The sequence below is a fragment of the Cynocephalus volans genome, chromosome 3, assembly GCF_027409185.1.
Source record: "Cynocephalus volans isolate mCynVol1 chromosome 3, mCynVol1.pri, whole genome shotgun sequence".
In the NCBI taxonomy this organism is placed as follows: Eukaryota; Metazoa; Chordata; class Mammalia; order Dermoptera; family Cynocephalidae; genus Cynocephalus; species Cynocephalus volans.
The window spans coordinates 170,843,213-170,861,146 of NC_084462.1; the positions used below are offsets into that span (position 1 = coordinate 170,843,213).

The 17,934-nt window shown below is 50.1% G+C and overlaps 1 protein-coding gene across 3 annotated transcripts in view; it reads right to left on the bottom strand.

Moving 5' to 3' along the window:
* Positions 1 to 740: 740 nt before the first annotated feature.
* The window catches only part of CCDC88C (coiled-coil domain containing 88C), a 127,702-nt gene continuing 110,508 nt past the window's right edge, over positions 741 to 17,934 (bottom strand). For 2 of the 3 annotated variants that reach the window (XM_063090665.1, XM_063090664.1), the window contains 6 exons: positions 16,354 to 16,592; positions 11,359 to 11,547; positions 9,664 to 9,732; positions 7,535 to 7,603; positions 6,469 to 6,758; positions 741 to 3,048 (listed from right to left, as the gene is read on the bottom strand). In XM_063090665.1, coding sequence (XP_062946735.1) covers positions 2,065 to 3,048; positions 6,469 to 6,758; positions 7,535 to 7,603; positions 9,664 to 9,732; positions 11,359 to 11,547; positions 16,354 to 16,592 — 1,840 coding nt within the window. In that variant the 3' untranslated portion in view covers positions 741 to 2,064. Of the gene's footprint in view, positions 3,049 to 6,468; positions 6,759 to 7,534; positions 7,604 to 9,663; positions 9,733 to 11,358; positions 11,548 to 13,361; positions 13,802 to 16,353; positions 16,593 to 17,934 lie in introns of those variants that run through there. The other variant, XR_010022946.1, reaches the window with a different exon arrangement.

Genomic DNA, 17,934 nt, shown 5'->3' on the forward strand with positions numbered 1-17,934 from the left:
CTATATAGGGATGGCCGGTTTGCTCACTTGGGAGAGCGTGGTGCTGACAACACCAAGTCAAGGGTTGAGATCCCCTTACTGGTCATCTTTTGGGGGGGAAAATGTTTGGTGAGAAAGGAAGGAGACTCTGAGGCAGCAGCTGGAAGGAAAAACATTAAAAGGGTTTTGGTCATATGAGGATATTCATATCCACCCGCCCCTCTGATTGAAGCATCTGAGGCCCCCAAGATCTGAATTCCAGATCCAGCATTTCCTAGTGGAGGAGCTTTGGGAAAATCAAAAGGACCTACTTTAAGCTGGGCTCCTGTCATGATATGAGATGAATTCCGTATCAAAATGGAAATCAATTTGTTAAAATTAATGCAACTCAGGGGGTGAGGGAAAAGCTGTTGTATAATAAACAAGAAAACTCTGCTCTTCACATTAATCTCTGGGTGGTTGTATAACAGCTTCACATACCCAGTAGCAAAGTAAGCTGTGGCTTTTTTTTTTTTTTTTTTTGTCTTTTTTGTGACCGGTACTCAGCCAGTGAGAGTGCACCGGCCATTCCTATACAGGATCCGAACCCACGGCGGGAGTGTCGCCGTGCTCCCAGCGCCGCACTCTCCCGAGTGTGCCACGGGCTCGGCCCTAAGCTGTGGCTTCTGATGCTGAGGTAGAGCCTGGGTGCTGCAGATGCAGGAGCCGAGCTCCCTGGCAGCCCACTTGCTGCTAATAACGGGCAGTGAGGAAACTAGGACTCGCTTCTACTCCATTCCACTTTATTACAATCCTGTCTTTGTGTTCCAGAATGAATGGCTATTTAACACACAACTCAAAACACTCCTAAAATGGATCCTGTTAACATTCAGAAGTCTCCCGTTTCTTTCTCAGTATATTAAATCAAAAGGAAAAATCTTAAAAAAAAAAAAAAAAAAAATTCAACAGGTTTAGTAACCCCAGGAAAAGCACCTTTACAACAGGAAACAATGTGTCAGGAATCTGACCAAATACACAAAGCAGCAGGTAAGATTCCTGATAGAAAAGAACTCCCAATGGAACATAAATAGGCCCCTTCTCAAGTTATACATATTTCACATGAGTGTGTACATATATACGTAATATATTAAAAGAAATTTGGTTTCCACCCTAAAAAGTTACTCAGAAGTAATAAATCAACACCCCGTCTGAGAGGGGGGGAAGTCGGACAGTGTAGCCACGAGACAAAACAAGTGTGCACCTTGCTCGTGCACAGGTGTCCCCTCTGGGCGCTATGTACACTCACTGGGAGGGGGCTGGGGGGCATCGTCATCTCTCTGCCCTGCCCGCCCTCCAGGCCTGGCAGATCCAGTGCTTGCAGAAAAGTGAGCCAGGGAAGGGCTAGGAAGGTAGGTCCCCATGTGGCCCTCAGAGCCCACTGTGCAGAGCCCAGGAGCCAGCTGGAGGAGAGAGGCACATGCCTGAGGCCGCCCTGGGCCCTGCGGTGAAGGGACGTGCTTGGGACCTGGAGTGGCAGTACTCCTGCTTTTTAACAGCAAGCTTGACTCTGGGGTCTGCCCAAGGCTCCAAGATCATGGTAGTTTGGCCGGGGGCTTCTCCTAGGATCGAGTAGCATTTGGGAGGGGCAGTAGAGTTTCTAGACCCACCAGGGCTTAGCCTTGTGAGCCCATCGTGTGTGTGCATGTGTGTGCGTGTGTGTGTGAGTGTGTATGGGCGCACACTCTTTAATGGAGGTCAACAAGTTGCAAATGAGTGTTCTACCGGGGCACCCTCAAATAGTGTCTGCTTTGGGGTAGGTCAGTTTTGTCATTGCATCCTAAGCTGTCCCCTGAAGTGGACTTGTTCGGGAGCTATCGGCTGCTGGAAGCTGCAGATTCAGAAGACACGTTACACACCTGGGAGTGTGATCCTCTCAGGGCTTGGCACAGTGTTTTCATTTGCAAAACAAACAGGAGAAAAGCCTGGGAATCCCTTTCTTCCTTCTAAACCTTGGCCGGTACCACAGGCGAGCCGGGGAAAAGGCCACAGGAGTCAGAAGGCGCGTCAGTAGTTGGAAGGTTCGGGAGCTGCTGATCCATGACACAATCACACACAGCCGTATTCATACCACACAGTCTGCTGGTCCCCACCTGGCTCCGGGGACACTGGCGTGCTCTTGGAGCTGCTCCCTCGACTGAAGTCCTCAGGGCCCCGGCTGGCATGGGGGACTGAGTCTGGAGACCTACGTGGGCTCTTGGCTGGGAGCCCCTCGCCATGGGCTGGCCCTGGGACCCCGTCTCCCTCTGAGAGGCTGAGCCCCACCCGGACAGGGGTGATGGTGGCCACCTCCCCCGAGTGTGGGGGCACCTTGGGCTTGGTCCTGGCAGCTGGGACTGCGGCAGGTGAGAAGTGCTGGGACGGGCAGCTGCTGACGCCACTACCTGTGGTGGCGATGGCCGGGGCCGTGGCGGACTGCTGCAGGGGGGCCAGCCTCTCTTCTTTTGGGGGAGCCAGTGAGAAGCGCCGCATGTCCAGCGGCCGGCTGCGCGGCCCTGGGCCCTGACAGGAACCGCCAGCCTTCCCCACCAGTGGGGTCCGCTCCCGGAGCAGGCTGTGCGAGCTGGGGGATGCGGGGCTTTGCACGGTGTGGCTTCCGGTCTCTCTGCTCCCTGAGGCCTCAGGACCCCCCAACTTCTGAGGGGACTCCTGTTTGCAGGCCTCTGGCCCGCTGGCCCGGAGAAGGTCAGCTGAGGCCAGGCTGAAGGCCCGGCTCAGGGACGCACTCCGGCTGGCAGGTGTGTGGGACGTTGGGGGCATGGTGGCTTGCCTGGTTCTGCCCAGAGACAGGCTCTGGGGAGGCTGGGCCTGTCTTGAGGGGGCACTGGGTGGGGTCTCGGCCTCAGCCGGTCTGATGTTTGGCTTCACATGCTGCCCAGGCTTCAGCAGCCTCCCTTCAGAGGTGTTGACGGCCACCTTGATGGTGGGGGCCACAAAGCTGGTGGGCGGTCCTGGCTGGCCTCCGACGGCCGGGGCATCACTGGCCTTTCGGAAGTAGTCACTTAGCAGGTCATCCCAGCAACTGGGAGTGTCCTACAGAGAAGGGAGGAAGATCAGAGAGGCAGGGATGAGGGCTGGGCGCGTCCTCGCAGCCTCCTCCCACCCAGGATGGCCTGGGGGCCCACGTGGGCAGGACTGCAGTTTCCTGGTCAGCATCTACATGGCATGCATGTCGCCCCCGCCACATTACCTCGGCCCTGGTCAGAATGTGAGGGGCTGGGGCAGCACGAGGACCATCAGGGAAAGACCTCAGAAGACACCCATGTTGCCCCCTAACTTTACGAATAAGAAAACAGATCTAGAGAGGGAGATGACTTCCCACAAAGCTGATCAACTTTACAGGAAGGTCAGTACTCAAAGCCTGACCGCAACCAACGGTTTCAGTGTGTTTCTCTGTTTTCCACCAAACAGAGCCAGAGCTAGAAATCTGAGTGATGTGAACCAGACCTTCTTTCCCTTGTCACCGCAACAGGCTCAGGAACATCATAAGGACTTCATCTCAGGCCACCAAGGGAAGAGAACCCTCAATGCCACCCAGAACCTTCTCCTTGTCAGAGAAAAGGGAAGAAAGGCAGGATGGGGGTGGGTGGGAGCCAGAGGGCCCCAATGTGGGAATGCCAAAGCTGCACAGGGAGGTGAGTCTACTGGCATAGCACTACCTGACAGGCTGTCCCATTAAGATGCCAGCCAGACTGTGCTTCCCCTGTCCAGGGAGGTGTCCTTTGCCATCACCTTGGGAACAGGCAGAGCATGGAGGCAAAGGTCTAGGACCCTGGTGGGGTAACTTCAGCCCCCTGCCAGCACCTCTCAGCCTGGAGGAGCCAGGTAGAGATTTCCCCTGAGGCTGAAGAACGCAGGAAGAGGGGGAAGGGAAATGGGTTCATGCAGGATGTGAGGGTCAGGGGGTCTCAGTCTGAAGGACCGGCCAGCAGCTCAGGAGCTCTCTTCACCTGCCAATAATTCCTGCCCATGAAAACCCCTGGACACAACCTGACAGAGATGCAACCTGCTGTTTTACACCAGCTGGATGCTTCAGATCTTCAGTGGGCATCAGCAAGACATGTGATCGCTAATACACACAGGTACCACTTATCATCATGGGGCCAGGCCCGGTTCTAAGAAGCACATGTGTGATTGCAAAAAACCCTCATTTCATTCTCAAAGCAACCTTGCAAGATTGATTAAAGGCTGCGTTAGGACGACCTTTAACAGGTAAAGAAGGTGAGGCCACAGAGGTGAAGCAGCCTCACAGCTAGAGGGTGGCAGGCCTGGGACCAGCACCGACGGCCGTCTGACTCCAGAGCTGTTTTCTGCACCAGCCAGCTCCTCTCCACACACTTCTAAGTATTTGATTCCCACCGCTGGGGAGCCCTCTCTGGCTGCTTATGGAGCCCCAGAGCTCACGACCCTCCCCCACCAGCATCATTAACATTCAGGGAGCAGAGGTGGCAGGGGGGCACTACTGTCACTTCTCCAAGACAGGAAGCCACTGCCTGCATCAGGGGCCTGCTTGCGGGAGGCCTGCAGGTTGTCAGGTACCTGAGGCTGGTGGGGGTCAATATCCAGGGCAGAGGAAGGGAGGTGGGGGTGGGCTGCCAGGTGCCCAGCATCAGCTTCCAAAAGAAACTGCTGCAGGGAGACTGTTCAGGTCTCACTGGGGCTGGGAAGGGACAGGCACTCGTCCAGAACTGAGGAACGGTGACTACAGGGAGCAGTCTGAGCTGAGTGGGAGAGGCCCTGCCCCTTTGCTCAGGACCCGCCCTCAACAACTGCAAAGGGAAAGGAAACTCACTGCAGTGGGCACATAACCAGAAAAGGATGAAGAAGGAAAGCCTTCCAACTGCAGGCACCTCCGACACCCCTGCAGTCCATTAGACTAGTGGTCTCATAGCATGGGACCTGGGCAGCACCAAAAGCTTCATCTAGGATTTTGTTAAAGATGCAAATTCTCAGCAAGCTCCACATCAGACCCACTGAGTCAGAAACGCAGGGACAAGCCTGCCATGTGACTCTGATGCAGCACGCTTGCATCTGAGAACCTCTGCATGATACTGTGAACTTCTCAAGAACAGGCATTGTCTTTCTCAGCTTGGCTTCTGCAGCTCCTTACAAGTAGTAAGTGCTCCGTAGACAGAAACATAAGTGAAAGGAAGACAGGGACCATGTTCCATAGTCCCTTCCGTGCCAACTGCAAGGCTAGGCGCCGAGCGAGCGTGCAATAAAAAATGGCTGATGAACTTTGTTTTGTTTGTTTTTCAAGAGCAGGCACCATGCACATTGGCTAACAGGGAGTAGATGCTCAGTAAATATCCACCAAGCAAGTATTTTATAGTCCTCGTGTCACTGTATCCTATTAACGCAGGGCACAGGGTTTGCTTTAGGTCTAGAGAAAGTCCAATTGTGTTTACTTAAGGAGAATGTGATGAAAAGATTGAACTATTAAAAATACTCCAAAGGTCTCAACTGCAGGACAGTGCATTTCATTCACTCAATAACCTGCCAGCTCATGGGACTGATTCAGACAGATCATGTTAAAGATGCACCGGGAGCGTCACAAAAGCCAAACTGAGACTCTGGAAGGGCGACAGAGGAGGGTACAGAAACAGGTGGCATTTGGGGGCTAGGAGCTGCCAGACAGACAAAGGTCAGCAAACCAGAGCTGGGGCCAAATCCAGCTTGCCACCTGTTTCCATGCAGCCTGTGAGCCAAGAACAGTTTCTACAATTTTATTTTATTTTTATTATTTTTTAAGAAAGATGACTGGTGAGGGGATCTTACCCCTTGACTTGGTGGTGTCAGCACCATGCTCTCCCAAGTGAGCTAACCGGCCATCCCTATATAGGATCCGAACCCGTGGCCTTGGTGTTATCAGCACCATACTCTCCCAAGTGAGCCACGGGCCGGCCCCAGTTTTTACAATTTTAAATGATTGAAAAAAAAAACTTAAAAAAGAACAGTACTTCATGACATGTGAAAATCATGTGAAACTGAGAAGTCAGTGTCCGTAAGTAAAGCTGTGCTTGATGATGGCCACACCCATTCACTGACATATGGTCAGTGTCTGCGTCCTCTAAAGCAGCAGCGGCGACAGCTGCAACAGAGACTGTATGGCTTGGAAAGCCTGAAGTATTTGCTCTGTGGCCCTTAGAAGTTTGCCAACCCCTACTGGAGAGGACTCAGGGTAAGTGGGTACTCAGAGCTCTGCCACAGACCCTCGTGTGAGGTCCTAACCCTGCATGTTGGGCGCTGGTCACATGTCACCCCAGCCTTGGCATTGGCCACCAGCTCTGCCAGCTCACTCCACAGACCCACAGAAAAGCAGTCACCCAAGCCAGCTTTGCACCTAGGCCCCGCCGCCCCCAGCCTTATCCCTTTCTATGACTACAGTCCCGAGTTGGGGCGGGGGAGAGAGAGAGAAAGGAAGGAGAGACCCACCGTGTCCAGGCCACTCACCTGGGTGGGGGAGCTCCGATTGCTCTCCTCCAGGAATTCCTCCAAGGTGACCATCTCGCTGCTGGGGGAGGCTGAGCAGGGCCGTGTGCCTGTGTGGGGTGGGGCCGCACCCCTCTTCTGGGCACCCTCCTGGGGGAGAGGCCCATTCCGAGGTGGGGGATACTCATGGCGGCCGAGGGCTGTGCGTCCCGGGGTGCTGGTGTCCCGCAGCAGAGTGACCGAGTCCCTGCTGGGGATCAGGTCTTCGCTGCTGAAGCTCTCGGACCGGCCGTGGAGCTGGTCGGAGGAACCTGGGTGTCAGGTTGGGTGACATGGAGGAACACACATCAGTCTCAGCCTCCCCCCTGCCTGGCTCTGGCTCACTTAAACAGAAAACTCTGCCCAAAAACCCATGGCTCACTCCTGCCTGGCTAGGATTTTGGATGTTAAAGAACTTTTTGGAATCCTTTAGAGTTTCACTTTGGCTTTTAAGAGAAAATAACATGAGATAAAAGTAGAAAGCATCTGCTAAAATTTAAATTAGTAATGGCTGTAAGATAATACACTTGTCGGCTCTCATCCATTCAGATACTAAAAATTTATTTAGCACCTACTACATGCTAGGTGTTCTTCCAGGGGCTGGTCATGTGGAAGCTAAGAAGAGAAAAATCTCTGAGACAGCACAGGAAAGCACATACATTCTTTCCAAACGCACAGGGACCATGCACGAAGACAGACCACATTCTGTACCATAAAACAAACATTTTTGAAGAATCAAAAGCACCTGTACTCGCTCGCCGACCACTGTGGAATGGAACTATGGTAGCTCTCCTAGAGATGAAGTAACTCAGATTCACATCATCTGTGACTTGTACCTGTCCCCAGCCAGTCAGTCAGGGAGACAGGATCTGAACCCAAATCCATTCCAACTCCCAGGCCCGTGCTTGAAATCACATCGTGTGGCCCAGGAACTCATAATGCACCTGAAAGTCCTGCTAACCCTATTTTTTCAATTATCAGAATAATACAAGCCCAGATCCAAACATCCAAATAAAATTTTAAAAGTACTCAGAAGAAAAAGACTTACCTTTTAGGTTAAGAGGTGAGCTGTTGCTGGATGTATTTCTACTGCTCTCTAAGCTACTTGGCCGTGACACTGAAAGGAAACGGCAACATTTAACTTAAAAGGTCAGCAACCAGGTATATCCCAAAGCAATTATTTGCCAAAGCTAAGGCCAATGCCCCAGGAAGGAAAAGCTTTGGGATGTTCCAATGAGGAAGCTTAGCTTCACCGACAGAGTGCTAGGCACAGCACACAGTAAGTTATGAATAAATGACAACTTCGGTTATCTATGTTTATTAGATCTAGGGCTGCAGTCTGAAATGGATTTGTTAACAAAGGAGATCTCATACAGAATGCCAGTATAGAAAACAAAAGGAAAACAAGGGCTGCTCTGGGTAAACCAAGGGTTGGAATGGGAGGGGACAAAGGCTGCCCCTGTAACTGCACAGTGCCTTCTAGAACACATACGAACAGCCCCTGCTGAGACCATGGGAAGAGATGAAAGGCTGCTCAAGGCGATGTGTGCACATGTGCACATGTGCATGCCTGTGCACCGAGCAGCGTCACTTCAGGTGGTCCATGGTGATGGGGGGCTGGGGACCTCAGGAGGAAAGGGAGCACTTGCCTCTCCTGGTTCTTTGCTATTCTTAAGCGTTGTGTCATTTGCCTCAAATTTACATGTATCCCAAAAGGAAAAATCAAGGTTTACAATGCTAAGTGCAGGGGAGAGTCGCTGTGGCTGCTCGCCTGAGGGTGTCTGCATTGCACCACCCCCTGTAGAGGGCAGACCATCCCTTCCAGGGCCTGCAGACCTCTCCTGCCCACTCCTGCAGCAGCCTGCCCCGTATCAGTGTCTCGTGAGCAAACTTGGACTACAAGCCCCCAGGTTTTCAGTCATCTCTGAATCCCCCCAGCACACAGCAGGTGCTGAACCACGCCAAGAGCCTGCAGATACACCAGGGGGCCCTCCGCTTGACGCTTCCCCAAGGCAAGTGTGCTCTGGTTTCCTGGGTCTGTAGGGCACCCAGTTCCCAAGCACGGTGAACTCTGCAAATAACAGGCATCCGGAAAACACTTCATAGCAAATGGGGTTTGAGGATGGTCCAAAAAAATATTGCATGTTTGTGAACAGCATAAGAACAGAATAAACTTCCTCTTTGAGAGGGGAAAATCTGAAATAAACAAATGCATCTCTCTCTCTTAAAAAGGAAATAAGTTTCACTACAAGGAAACTGATAAATCAACAGGCCCAAAGCACCTCTGCTTACTCAAGAACTGCATGGCAAATCCCTTGCCTTTCATCTTCCTGATAAGAGGACCTAGAGGAATCAGAACATTTATGAAGAAAACCCCTCTGGTCGGCTGATTAATCACAAACCCAGCTACTTGGCGAAGCGTGCGGAGCCCAACTGGCACTCAGCGTAAAGACAGAAGGACTCCCTTGTGTCAAATTGTTTCATTATACAGTCTACTTTGCTCACACGAACTGTCAATGTCCACATTTGGATCAATGGACATCAACATCATAAAACTTCTTAGAGCAGGAGATGGCGCCAGCTCCCACGTTTACTGCTGATCACTTCTGAAGCAAACTGTATTCAACGTAAACTTGGAGGGTTTTATTCCCCCTCTTTAGGATTATTTTCCCACTGTTCAAGGGTTGCTTTGCAAAAATTTAAACCCAGAGTAGCTTTTAATTTTTGAGAAGGCTGGTATCATTTACTGTTTCCCTTCTGCAGAAACTTACAATATCAGATGACAAATACTTCTAACAACTTCTAAGACTAAATACAACCTGGAGATACTATAAGTAACTAAAGCCCAAGTGAGGACAGTGGGAGACGTTCCTAAGTGAATGTGCCTGCACGGGTCGCTAGAACTTTTTGGCAGGCGTGGAGGGGCGCTTTGGGAGCTCAGGGCTTCCAGAACTGGGATGCTTGGTAGGTAGTGAATTTCCCACCACTAGGGGTATGTTCGCAGAAGCTACATGCTCAGGGCCCTGGGGAGAGCACAGAGGGAGGAGCTTGGAGGAACCATGGGTCCCCCATTCCCACTTCAACCATAATGACTGCACCCTCCCGGGACTTAGCTTGAAGGAAAGGTAACACTGATAAAATTAATCTGAGAACTTGCACAACCCGCCAACCACTCACCGTATTGCCTGTGGTTGGTGCACTCGAGCTCCAGGGAAGGCTCGCAGAGGTTGTCTTCTGAACTATAGCCTAAGGCGAAGAGAAGGCTGATGAGCTGGTGTGCTGCAACATGCACTAAAAACAAGCCCACTCCCCACCTGATTTCTCCTGCTGGGACAGCCCTACCACTTGACTCCTATCCCACTAACTCACTCACTTCCACCTGAGCCATGCCTGGGACCCGAAGACCAAAGGTGAGTTCTGGTGAAAGGAACTGAACATTTAGTACTCTGGGGAGCCCCTTCCAACCTCAAAGGCCAGCCAAGGAAGCAATTTGCTTTCAGGGGGTCGCACTGTCTTCAGGTGACAGGAGGGAGGAAGAGGAAAAGAGGCTAAACGGGAATCAACTATCTGAGGGGACAGGGCAGGTCCCTGGAGGCCAAACCTTGGGAAAACAGCTCCTAACCAGAAACAGACCTGGGAATCCATGCCATCGACCCACTAGCCCGTCCCTGGGAAGGACTGAAAGCCTGCCGGTTTCTATCTGAGAGCAGACCCTGAGTGGGTCCCCTCCAAAACAACTAGAGTGTTTCCCATTTGAAGACAGTTATACGCCGACTGGCAATAAATGTCTGGAGCATGAGGGTCCCTGGAGGGCAGGGACCCTGTCTGTGCTGCTTTATTTTGCTTGTCAAAACAAAGTTGTGCATGCCATGGCAATATCGGGTGGGTGGTATTATGAAAAAGAGCCCCCTCTCGCTCCCTCAGAATTCAAACCCCAGAGGCAATCACTTTCAACTCCTTTAACGGTTTCTTTGGATATTTTCATACCTCTTAAAGTGGAATGTCTATTTCAGTTTTAAGTATTATTTTTCTGTTTGCACACTTTATATTTCCAAATGCCTTTTCCCCCAATTGCTCCACTTTAGAGCATCCTGTTCTTGTTTCATGGGTGCAACAGCTTCTCTTACCTCTGACTATATTAATGACAGGCATTTTAAAGTTTTCATCTCTATGCTGAATGTCTGTGTACTCTAGGTGCCTTGTGCATTGGTTCTGACCTGTGACTCTCCTCAGGTGTCCAGGGATCCTTGACCTTCCATGGATGTCACCTGGCAAGTTCTGAGTGAGCCATTCTGCTGGGAATCTCTCACGCTAATGAGCTTACTCAAAGAATTTTTCAATCTCGTGCCCAAAGGTGTCAACACACATAACTACTGGCATCCTGGGGAACAGTGAGTCTGTAAATCCTTTGCTGAATCCCCTTGTTTTCAGTACAGGACACCTGCCCTCAACTGTGTCCATGGACTTCTGGGTCAGAGACCCTCTACTTTATAGAAAAAACCTCCAGACTTCTACCAAGGTGGGGTACAGGCCTGGTTTTAGCCCAAATTCTGGTTCTCAGCCCCACCTTCACCTCTCTTCTGGAGCCACTTGGTCCCACCAATTCCTGAATGCTGGTGGTAGTGGGATCTCAGGCTTTCTCCATTATGTTTGGGCTTCCAGATTGTTAAGTTACTTGCCCAAAGTCGCTCAGCTGGTAAACAAGAGCTGAGGTTTGAACCTGCATCTGTGATGCCAAAGCCTGTCCACAGCATAACCACCCTGCTTGCCACCTCTCCTCCCCGCTTCTGCCTCTGAAAGCCTGGGGTCTTCAGGAAGGACTACGGGTCCTGAGGCTCATGTCTCTTGGCTCTGGAGGGGCCCACGACTCACCTTTGGTGCGGCCTGGGTGCCGGGAGGTGGGGGTGGAGCTGGAAGGGGTTGTAGTGATGGCCGAGGTTGAACAGGTCCGGGAGCCCAGCTCTGAGGGCCAAGACTTTGTGGCTAGGTCAGCGGAGGGATCTGTGCGGTCAAGGCTGCCTCCGTGTGGGGACCCTCGTTTTGCTTTTAGATCCCCAGGGCCTGGAGCAGAAAAAGGTATTGAGAAATGAGGCTGCAGAATCCTACACCAAGTCTGGGCAACCACACTGAGGCCTAGAAGCAGGGGCAGCGGGGCACACGGACCACAGAGACAAAAGCTGGGCACCTCCCAGGCTGCAGTTTAAACAGGAGGCCCCACAAGGCTAGCTCTGGCTCTAATAACAGGTCATACTGCCAGCTCTGAAAGGCTCAGAGAAAAGTAAGGGGAACCCAAGAGAATAAACAAAATGTTGGTAAAGGGTGAACATTAGCTATAGGGCACACCTCCTATGTAACACTATACAGAACTCCAATCCCTATTTACAAAGATCCTAACAGATGTCTGCTTAGGACCACTCTAAACCTGTAGCTGAGGCCCTGAAGGTCCTGCCACTAACTTTGCTTAGGATTTCAAAAATAAGTTCATTGCCAACCTCACAATTTTTTTTTTTTTAAAGAAGCCTTAATCTCTGCATGGCCACACTGACTGCAAAATAATTTCTACCTTATATCTTGTGCTTTTCTGCAAGCTCTATTTTTTCTACCATAAACTCTTGTCAAAATTAAATCATATATAAAAAGATAAAAAAAACCCAACCCCTCCCCCAACACTAACTACCCCTCAGTAGGAAAGAAGACGGGCTCTCCAAATGCAAGATAAAGATGAACATGGATGGTACTCCTAATAGCCCACAAAGCATTTTGCAAAATGTCCCATCCCATGAGTCAGGAGGGCTGCAGACCCAGAGCCATGAGTCACTGCGGAGACTCGGCTCGTCCACGGACCTGCCCGGCTCTGACCTCTCAGCCGCTCAAGGTTGGGGCTCACTGTGCAGTTTTAAGCGCCCAGTTCTTATGACTTAAAACCAAGGGAAAATTTGAATTTTGAAAGATAACCTTGATGAGAAGCAAGATTCAGGTCGATGGAATGAATCGGGATAGGTCATCCCAGAGGTGAGGTTAAGATGAGAATCTGGAGGGGAGGCGGAGATGAGTGGACAGTTAGCATGGGCGGCAGACAGACACAGCACGGTCCCAGCAGCGTGCACGGAGGACAGGGCTGGAGGAGCAGCACGGGGTGGCCCAGGGTACGCAAGGCGAGGCTCAGGAGATGCAGCCAGTGGCTTGTGAGCCAGCTTTAATGTTTCAGTAGTTACGTATTTATTTTAATGGTTATCTTGTTCCTAGGGCAACACTTATTTTCCACTTACAATACTGATCATTATATTTCCTTCTTTTAAAATAAATTTAGCTGGGAACTGTGAGTCAACTTGTGGGAAAATACGTAAGTGATTGTACAGGTGGTACAAGGATGTGACAAAGACCATGAGGACAGACAAGAACGGCTGGACAGGGGACCTGCTGTGGCAGGCGATGGCCTCCTTGGCCAGTACCTTCCCTGCTCTGGCTGTGATTTGTGGGTCATGTTCTTTCTGTCCACTCCTGTCTTAACTTTAGTATCCTAGATGTCAGAGAACCATGGCACGGTCATAAAACTTCATTCTGGGCTGGACTCTGGCTGGGCAAAATCAATCCAATCATTCAAAATGCTTGAATGGAGCAATCAATCCTTCCAAACATAGAACACATCTAAAAAGGGCCTCAGTAGCAAAGCCAACAACTCAGCGCTCTGACAAAGAAAGAGGAGAAAGGGGCAGAAGTTTTAAGTTTAGCTGCTTAAAAATAAGTCTTAAAAAAAAATCGCACTTGGCAGAGGCTGTGGTACTTTAGGAAGCATAGCAACAACCGACCAGTTCTGCTTGACACACGGGTGTGACAGAAGCTTGCAGGGGCAAGAGACAGGCCACTTGACTTACTCAGTACGGACATCCTGGCCCAGGGACATGTGGGTGCCTGTTCTGAGTCTCCCCTAAAACTGTGCTGCACTGAAGAAACGGTCCAGGGAGGGTGACAACTCATCTTCTGTTTTGAAATCAGAATCCACGCTGGCTACTTTAAGCTTGGAAGTGGGGTCACGAGGAGGGGTCCACTACAGGCCGTTGGGCCTTTAGGTACTGGCTTTTTTTGTTTGTTTGAATTTCAGAAATGAAGGGGAATTCATGATGCAGACACATGACACAGGGAGGGGGTTAGAAATCTCCAATGTCTGAGAAAGAGAGAGGCTCGTTAGGAGAGGATGGGATGTCGGAGGAAGACCAGAACCGCAGGCGTTTAGAGAGAGCTGGGTGGGTCGCCGGAGACTTGTCTTTGTCCTTGCTTTTGCTTCTCAAAAAGGGGCTCTTTTTGCGCTGAGTTGCTAAATTGTTATCACCCGGATAACCCAAAAGAGGAAGAGGGAAAAAAAAAAACAAATAAATGAAATGAATGATAATTATAAATGAATCTAATTTAGCTAAATGTATTTTAGGAAATCAAAATCCTGTCCAACCAGGTCCAACACCTGGACCAGAATCAGGGCTCAGTGAATCATTTGTGCTGTGACTCAATTTAATTAATTTGGTGGCATCTTAATGCCAACGATTTACACAGCACGTGAGGAGAATTATATACTGCCCAAGGCGCCACTGATTTAGACAATTTTTAAATTTCAGTGTGTTAAATTATTAAATGAGATGCCTACTGACTCGGGACGCAGCTCCTCTTGCTCCTCCGTTCTGACGGCGGCGTCCCTGCCCATCCAGCCCACACGCTACTCCTGTTCCCATTCAAAGACCTTGGAAACACTTAATGGTACGTTTCTGGCCCGCTGTAATGAAACCGTCTACCTAAGGCATTCACTAATAATTTTTGTATCTCTAAAATAATCTCTCTTCGCAGGATGACTTTTAAAATAAAGATTCCTTTTTCATACCAAAAAACCCTTCAACACCAAGAAGAATCATTATTTCCTTTTAGGTCTACTGTACTTCGCTGACGCCAATCCTACACTCCTTAGACTTTGAATTATAGTCTTAAAGCAGACAACTGGTCTAACTTCCTGAACATGTCAGATATTAACAATTGATCTAACCAATTTCTGATCAGAATCTGTTATTTCTTTCTCCACAGCACCACCTGGTGGCCACGGCTCACACCACAGAATAAGGGACCAACTTATTCATGGCTGGTTTCCTTGCTGCCCAGCTCAGGGCTGGGCTCTAGGCAGGAGCTCGTTGGGCATCTTCAGGGACCAAAACAGCTGTAACTGGAGGCAGTGCCGTAGTTAAGAGCTCAGGCTCCGGAGTCTGAGAGACCTGCGCTTGAATCCCACTTTACATCAGCAAACTAACTCTGAGCTTCACTTCCTCAGCTTTAAACTAGGGCTGGTAATCACGCCTTGCTCACAGGCAGTTAGGACTGAGTGAGACATAAAGCACACATAGTGATCAAAAGGCCGCTGAACCCAGAGAGAGGTCAAGACGTGACGGCTATTGTGGAAGGATCAATGACCCGCTCATTCACGGATCAGCTCAACGGTCGGGACCAGCCCAACACTTTTTCTCTGAAAGTTTTCCTAACTCAATTACACTGATTATAGTTCATTAATTTGACTTAGAAAGTAATACAAGTTGAGATAATTGTCAAAAAATTAACAGTCTATATGAGAACCCGAGGCAATAGAACCCCTCTAGACTAAAAAAAAAAAAAAAAAGTTAAGCTTCATTACTATTTACCAGCATATGAGCCTTTTACCTAATCTCATCCCCATAAAGAATGGGAATGCAAGCATTAGTCCCCAGACAATGTGTGTGCATGGGCACTTTTCTTTTTTGCTTTGGAAAGTAACCCAAAAGGTATTTATAGTGGTAAATGTGACCACCAAAAAGCTTGTGCACATGTCACATTCAGAGGGTGGCTCGTCACCAGTCCTCAGTGCTATACCCTCAGCCCCTGAGAGCTCATGGGTCTCAGGTGCAGGACTGATCTTCAGAAAGTCTGGTGTCCTTTGAAACAATTTAAATTCCTCAGGGTGCAGGCCTGGCATAGATATTTAAAAGTAAATTTGAAAATTTAACAATGTTTACGGTAACTGCTGTGTTTAATGGATTCTGAGACACATTTTTTCTGTATCTTAACATCTCTGAAACCAGGATGCTGCTCCGACAATATCTAACAGTCACCATCAGCCAGGTGGCAAGACTGTCATTGCCATAACCCATTTATCTTGCTCACATTTTCCTTTTACGTGTGCGCACAAACATCTAAGGCTTTTACGAGAGCTCTTTCAACAAGAGTATAATAAAAATCCTAAGCAGTAAAGCCCTGTATCATTTGATTGCCGGCATTTTTTTCCTAGTGGGATATAAAGTAATTGTGCAGCTTATCTGGCCTGATATTTAATGAGATACAGCACATACAACTAGAAATCCTGTTCTAATTTCAGAACCTCTGGCAACTCCAAATGACAGCCCCACGTGGAAAGGTACACCATGTCCCCTGGCTGGTTGGACACGAGGCCAGATCAGGCTGAAGAAGAAAACCTAGGCTTCCCTTCATAGTGATAAAAGGTTAGAACCACTCAAGGACTTGATGATCCTGTATCCTGCTAGATGTTCTCCCTAAAGAAAAGAGCGTACTATAAATCTCTGACACATACGGAGCCTGCAAACATCCACTACTGCGCTTGTCTCTGTGGCGCCTGCTCAAATATCAACTTTAGGTATTCAAGTCCCCACCAGAGTCTTCATGATGGGCAACGCTTCTCGTTCTAAAATAACGAAAGTGTTATGGGACAAGATAACGGCAACAGAGACGGGCTTCTACTTTCTACTTGGTTCACGACGCGCCTAAGTAGGAGGCAGGTGCACATGTCCACCCCCAGATAACCCTCTTCCTTGTCCCTACTGCGGCCGGGCCGGTCACTCCTACCTTTCCCCACAGGCCCGTTGTGGGTGTCGTGTTCTTCTGCACAGTTCGAGCCCAACATGGGGGTGTCAGGGTTCTCTGGCTGTGATCGGAGAGGCTGAGAGGCTGACGGCGAGGAGGGGTCTGAGGACTCCGGCTGCCAGGGAGGGGTGTCCACAGCTGATTTTAACCGCTCTCTTGAACCCTCCTTCTTTGGTTTGATGAGTTTGACTAAGGCTTTGGCTCCAATCCAGTGGTTCTTCCTAGGGAGGAACAGATTTTTAAGAAATATAACCAACCCTCCCACACCCTCGGCGGGTCCCTGGGTTCCCTAACAGGGGCTGGATTCCCCGTCGCCAGCCTGAGAACTCTGGTCATTCACATGGGGCTCAGGATGACAGTGCTCGTGAGCACGGTCGTCGTGTCTGGGGCTCAGGAGGTGGAGCCTAAGGCGTGGGGCCGGGAAGGTGGAAACGTGCGTTGAGGCAGAAATCCACACCAGTCTCCTAGGAAAAGAGCACTTGAAATGAAGCGGTGGTTCCTGCTCATCTGTGTGAAATGGCAGACGTGGTGCTGTGCTAAGCTGGTTGGCAATTTTTCTGTCAAAAAACCATTTTCTGGAACAGAGCCACAGACCTCCTCACGTTCTGCTAAAGTTGATAATAAGTGAAATGAGCTGCCATTCTTTGACTACTCCCTGGCACTGAGTAACACGGGCGACGGAGGGAGAGAGCAGGGGAGAGTAGGCTGTTTGAATTAAAACCAGTGAATTTAGAGTAAGTGATTAAAGCTGCAGCTAGCGGGGAAGGAAGGCATCCTGTAGAACAGGAGAACCACGCCTGGGTCCGCATCCTGACTCTGCAATGCAATGGCACCCATCCATGCCAACCACTCCGGTTCCTCATCTCGGCCTCAATTTCCCTATCTGTCAAATAGAAGATTGAGATTCAGGTTACGAAATTCTGTAGTTCTGTGATTTCAGCAGAGACACCTTGAGGGATTCATGGTGACTGAGAATCAACTTTCAGGCTGGGCCAGGTCAGGACAGTCAGAAGGGACGACTCCTGGGGCTCAGGCCCTGAACAAGGGAAATACAGCCCCGGGGAGCCGGCCCACAAGGTGGCTGCTGCTCTGGAGAAGACAATGCACTGTAAAGCCACCCTGGGGCTCCGTGAATCCAGAGGGATGTGCAAATGCCAAACGTGCCCATGTTTGAAGACAGTGGGCCGTCTTCGATGATGGTGTCCTGCCTCAGCTTCCTTCCCCAAACAGAAACGTGGTGGTCTATGTTGTGTGAAATCTTGAGAGAAAAACCTGAGCAGGTGACCCTGCCACCCTGCTTTAACGGCTCCATGACCACAGACTCGCTGCCCCGTTAAAAGGGCTTGTGGCTAAATGAAGCCTGTGTTTTATTGGGGTCAGCTGGCAGTTGCCACCCCTCACAGCCAGCACAAGCTGGACTACGGAGGGTCGGGCTGAAAGAAATCCTAAATTCCTTCTGACATGGGAGAGCTCTGCCAAGGATGACCTGCCACATGGTGGAAGATACATCCCGCAAACAGGGCACCACTCTAGATGCCTCACTTTTCAGACCACCCAGGAAGA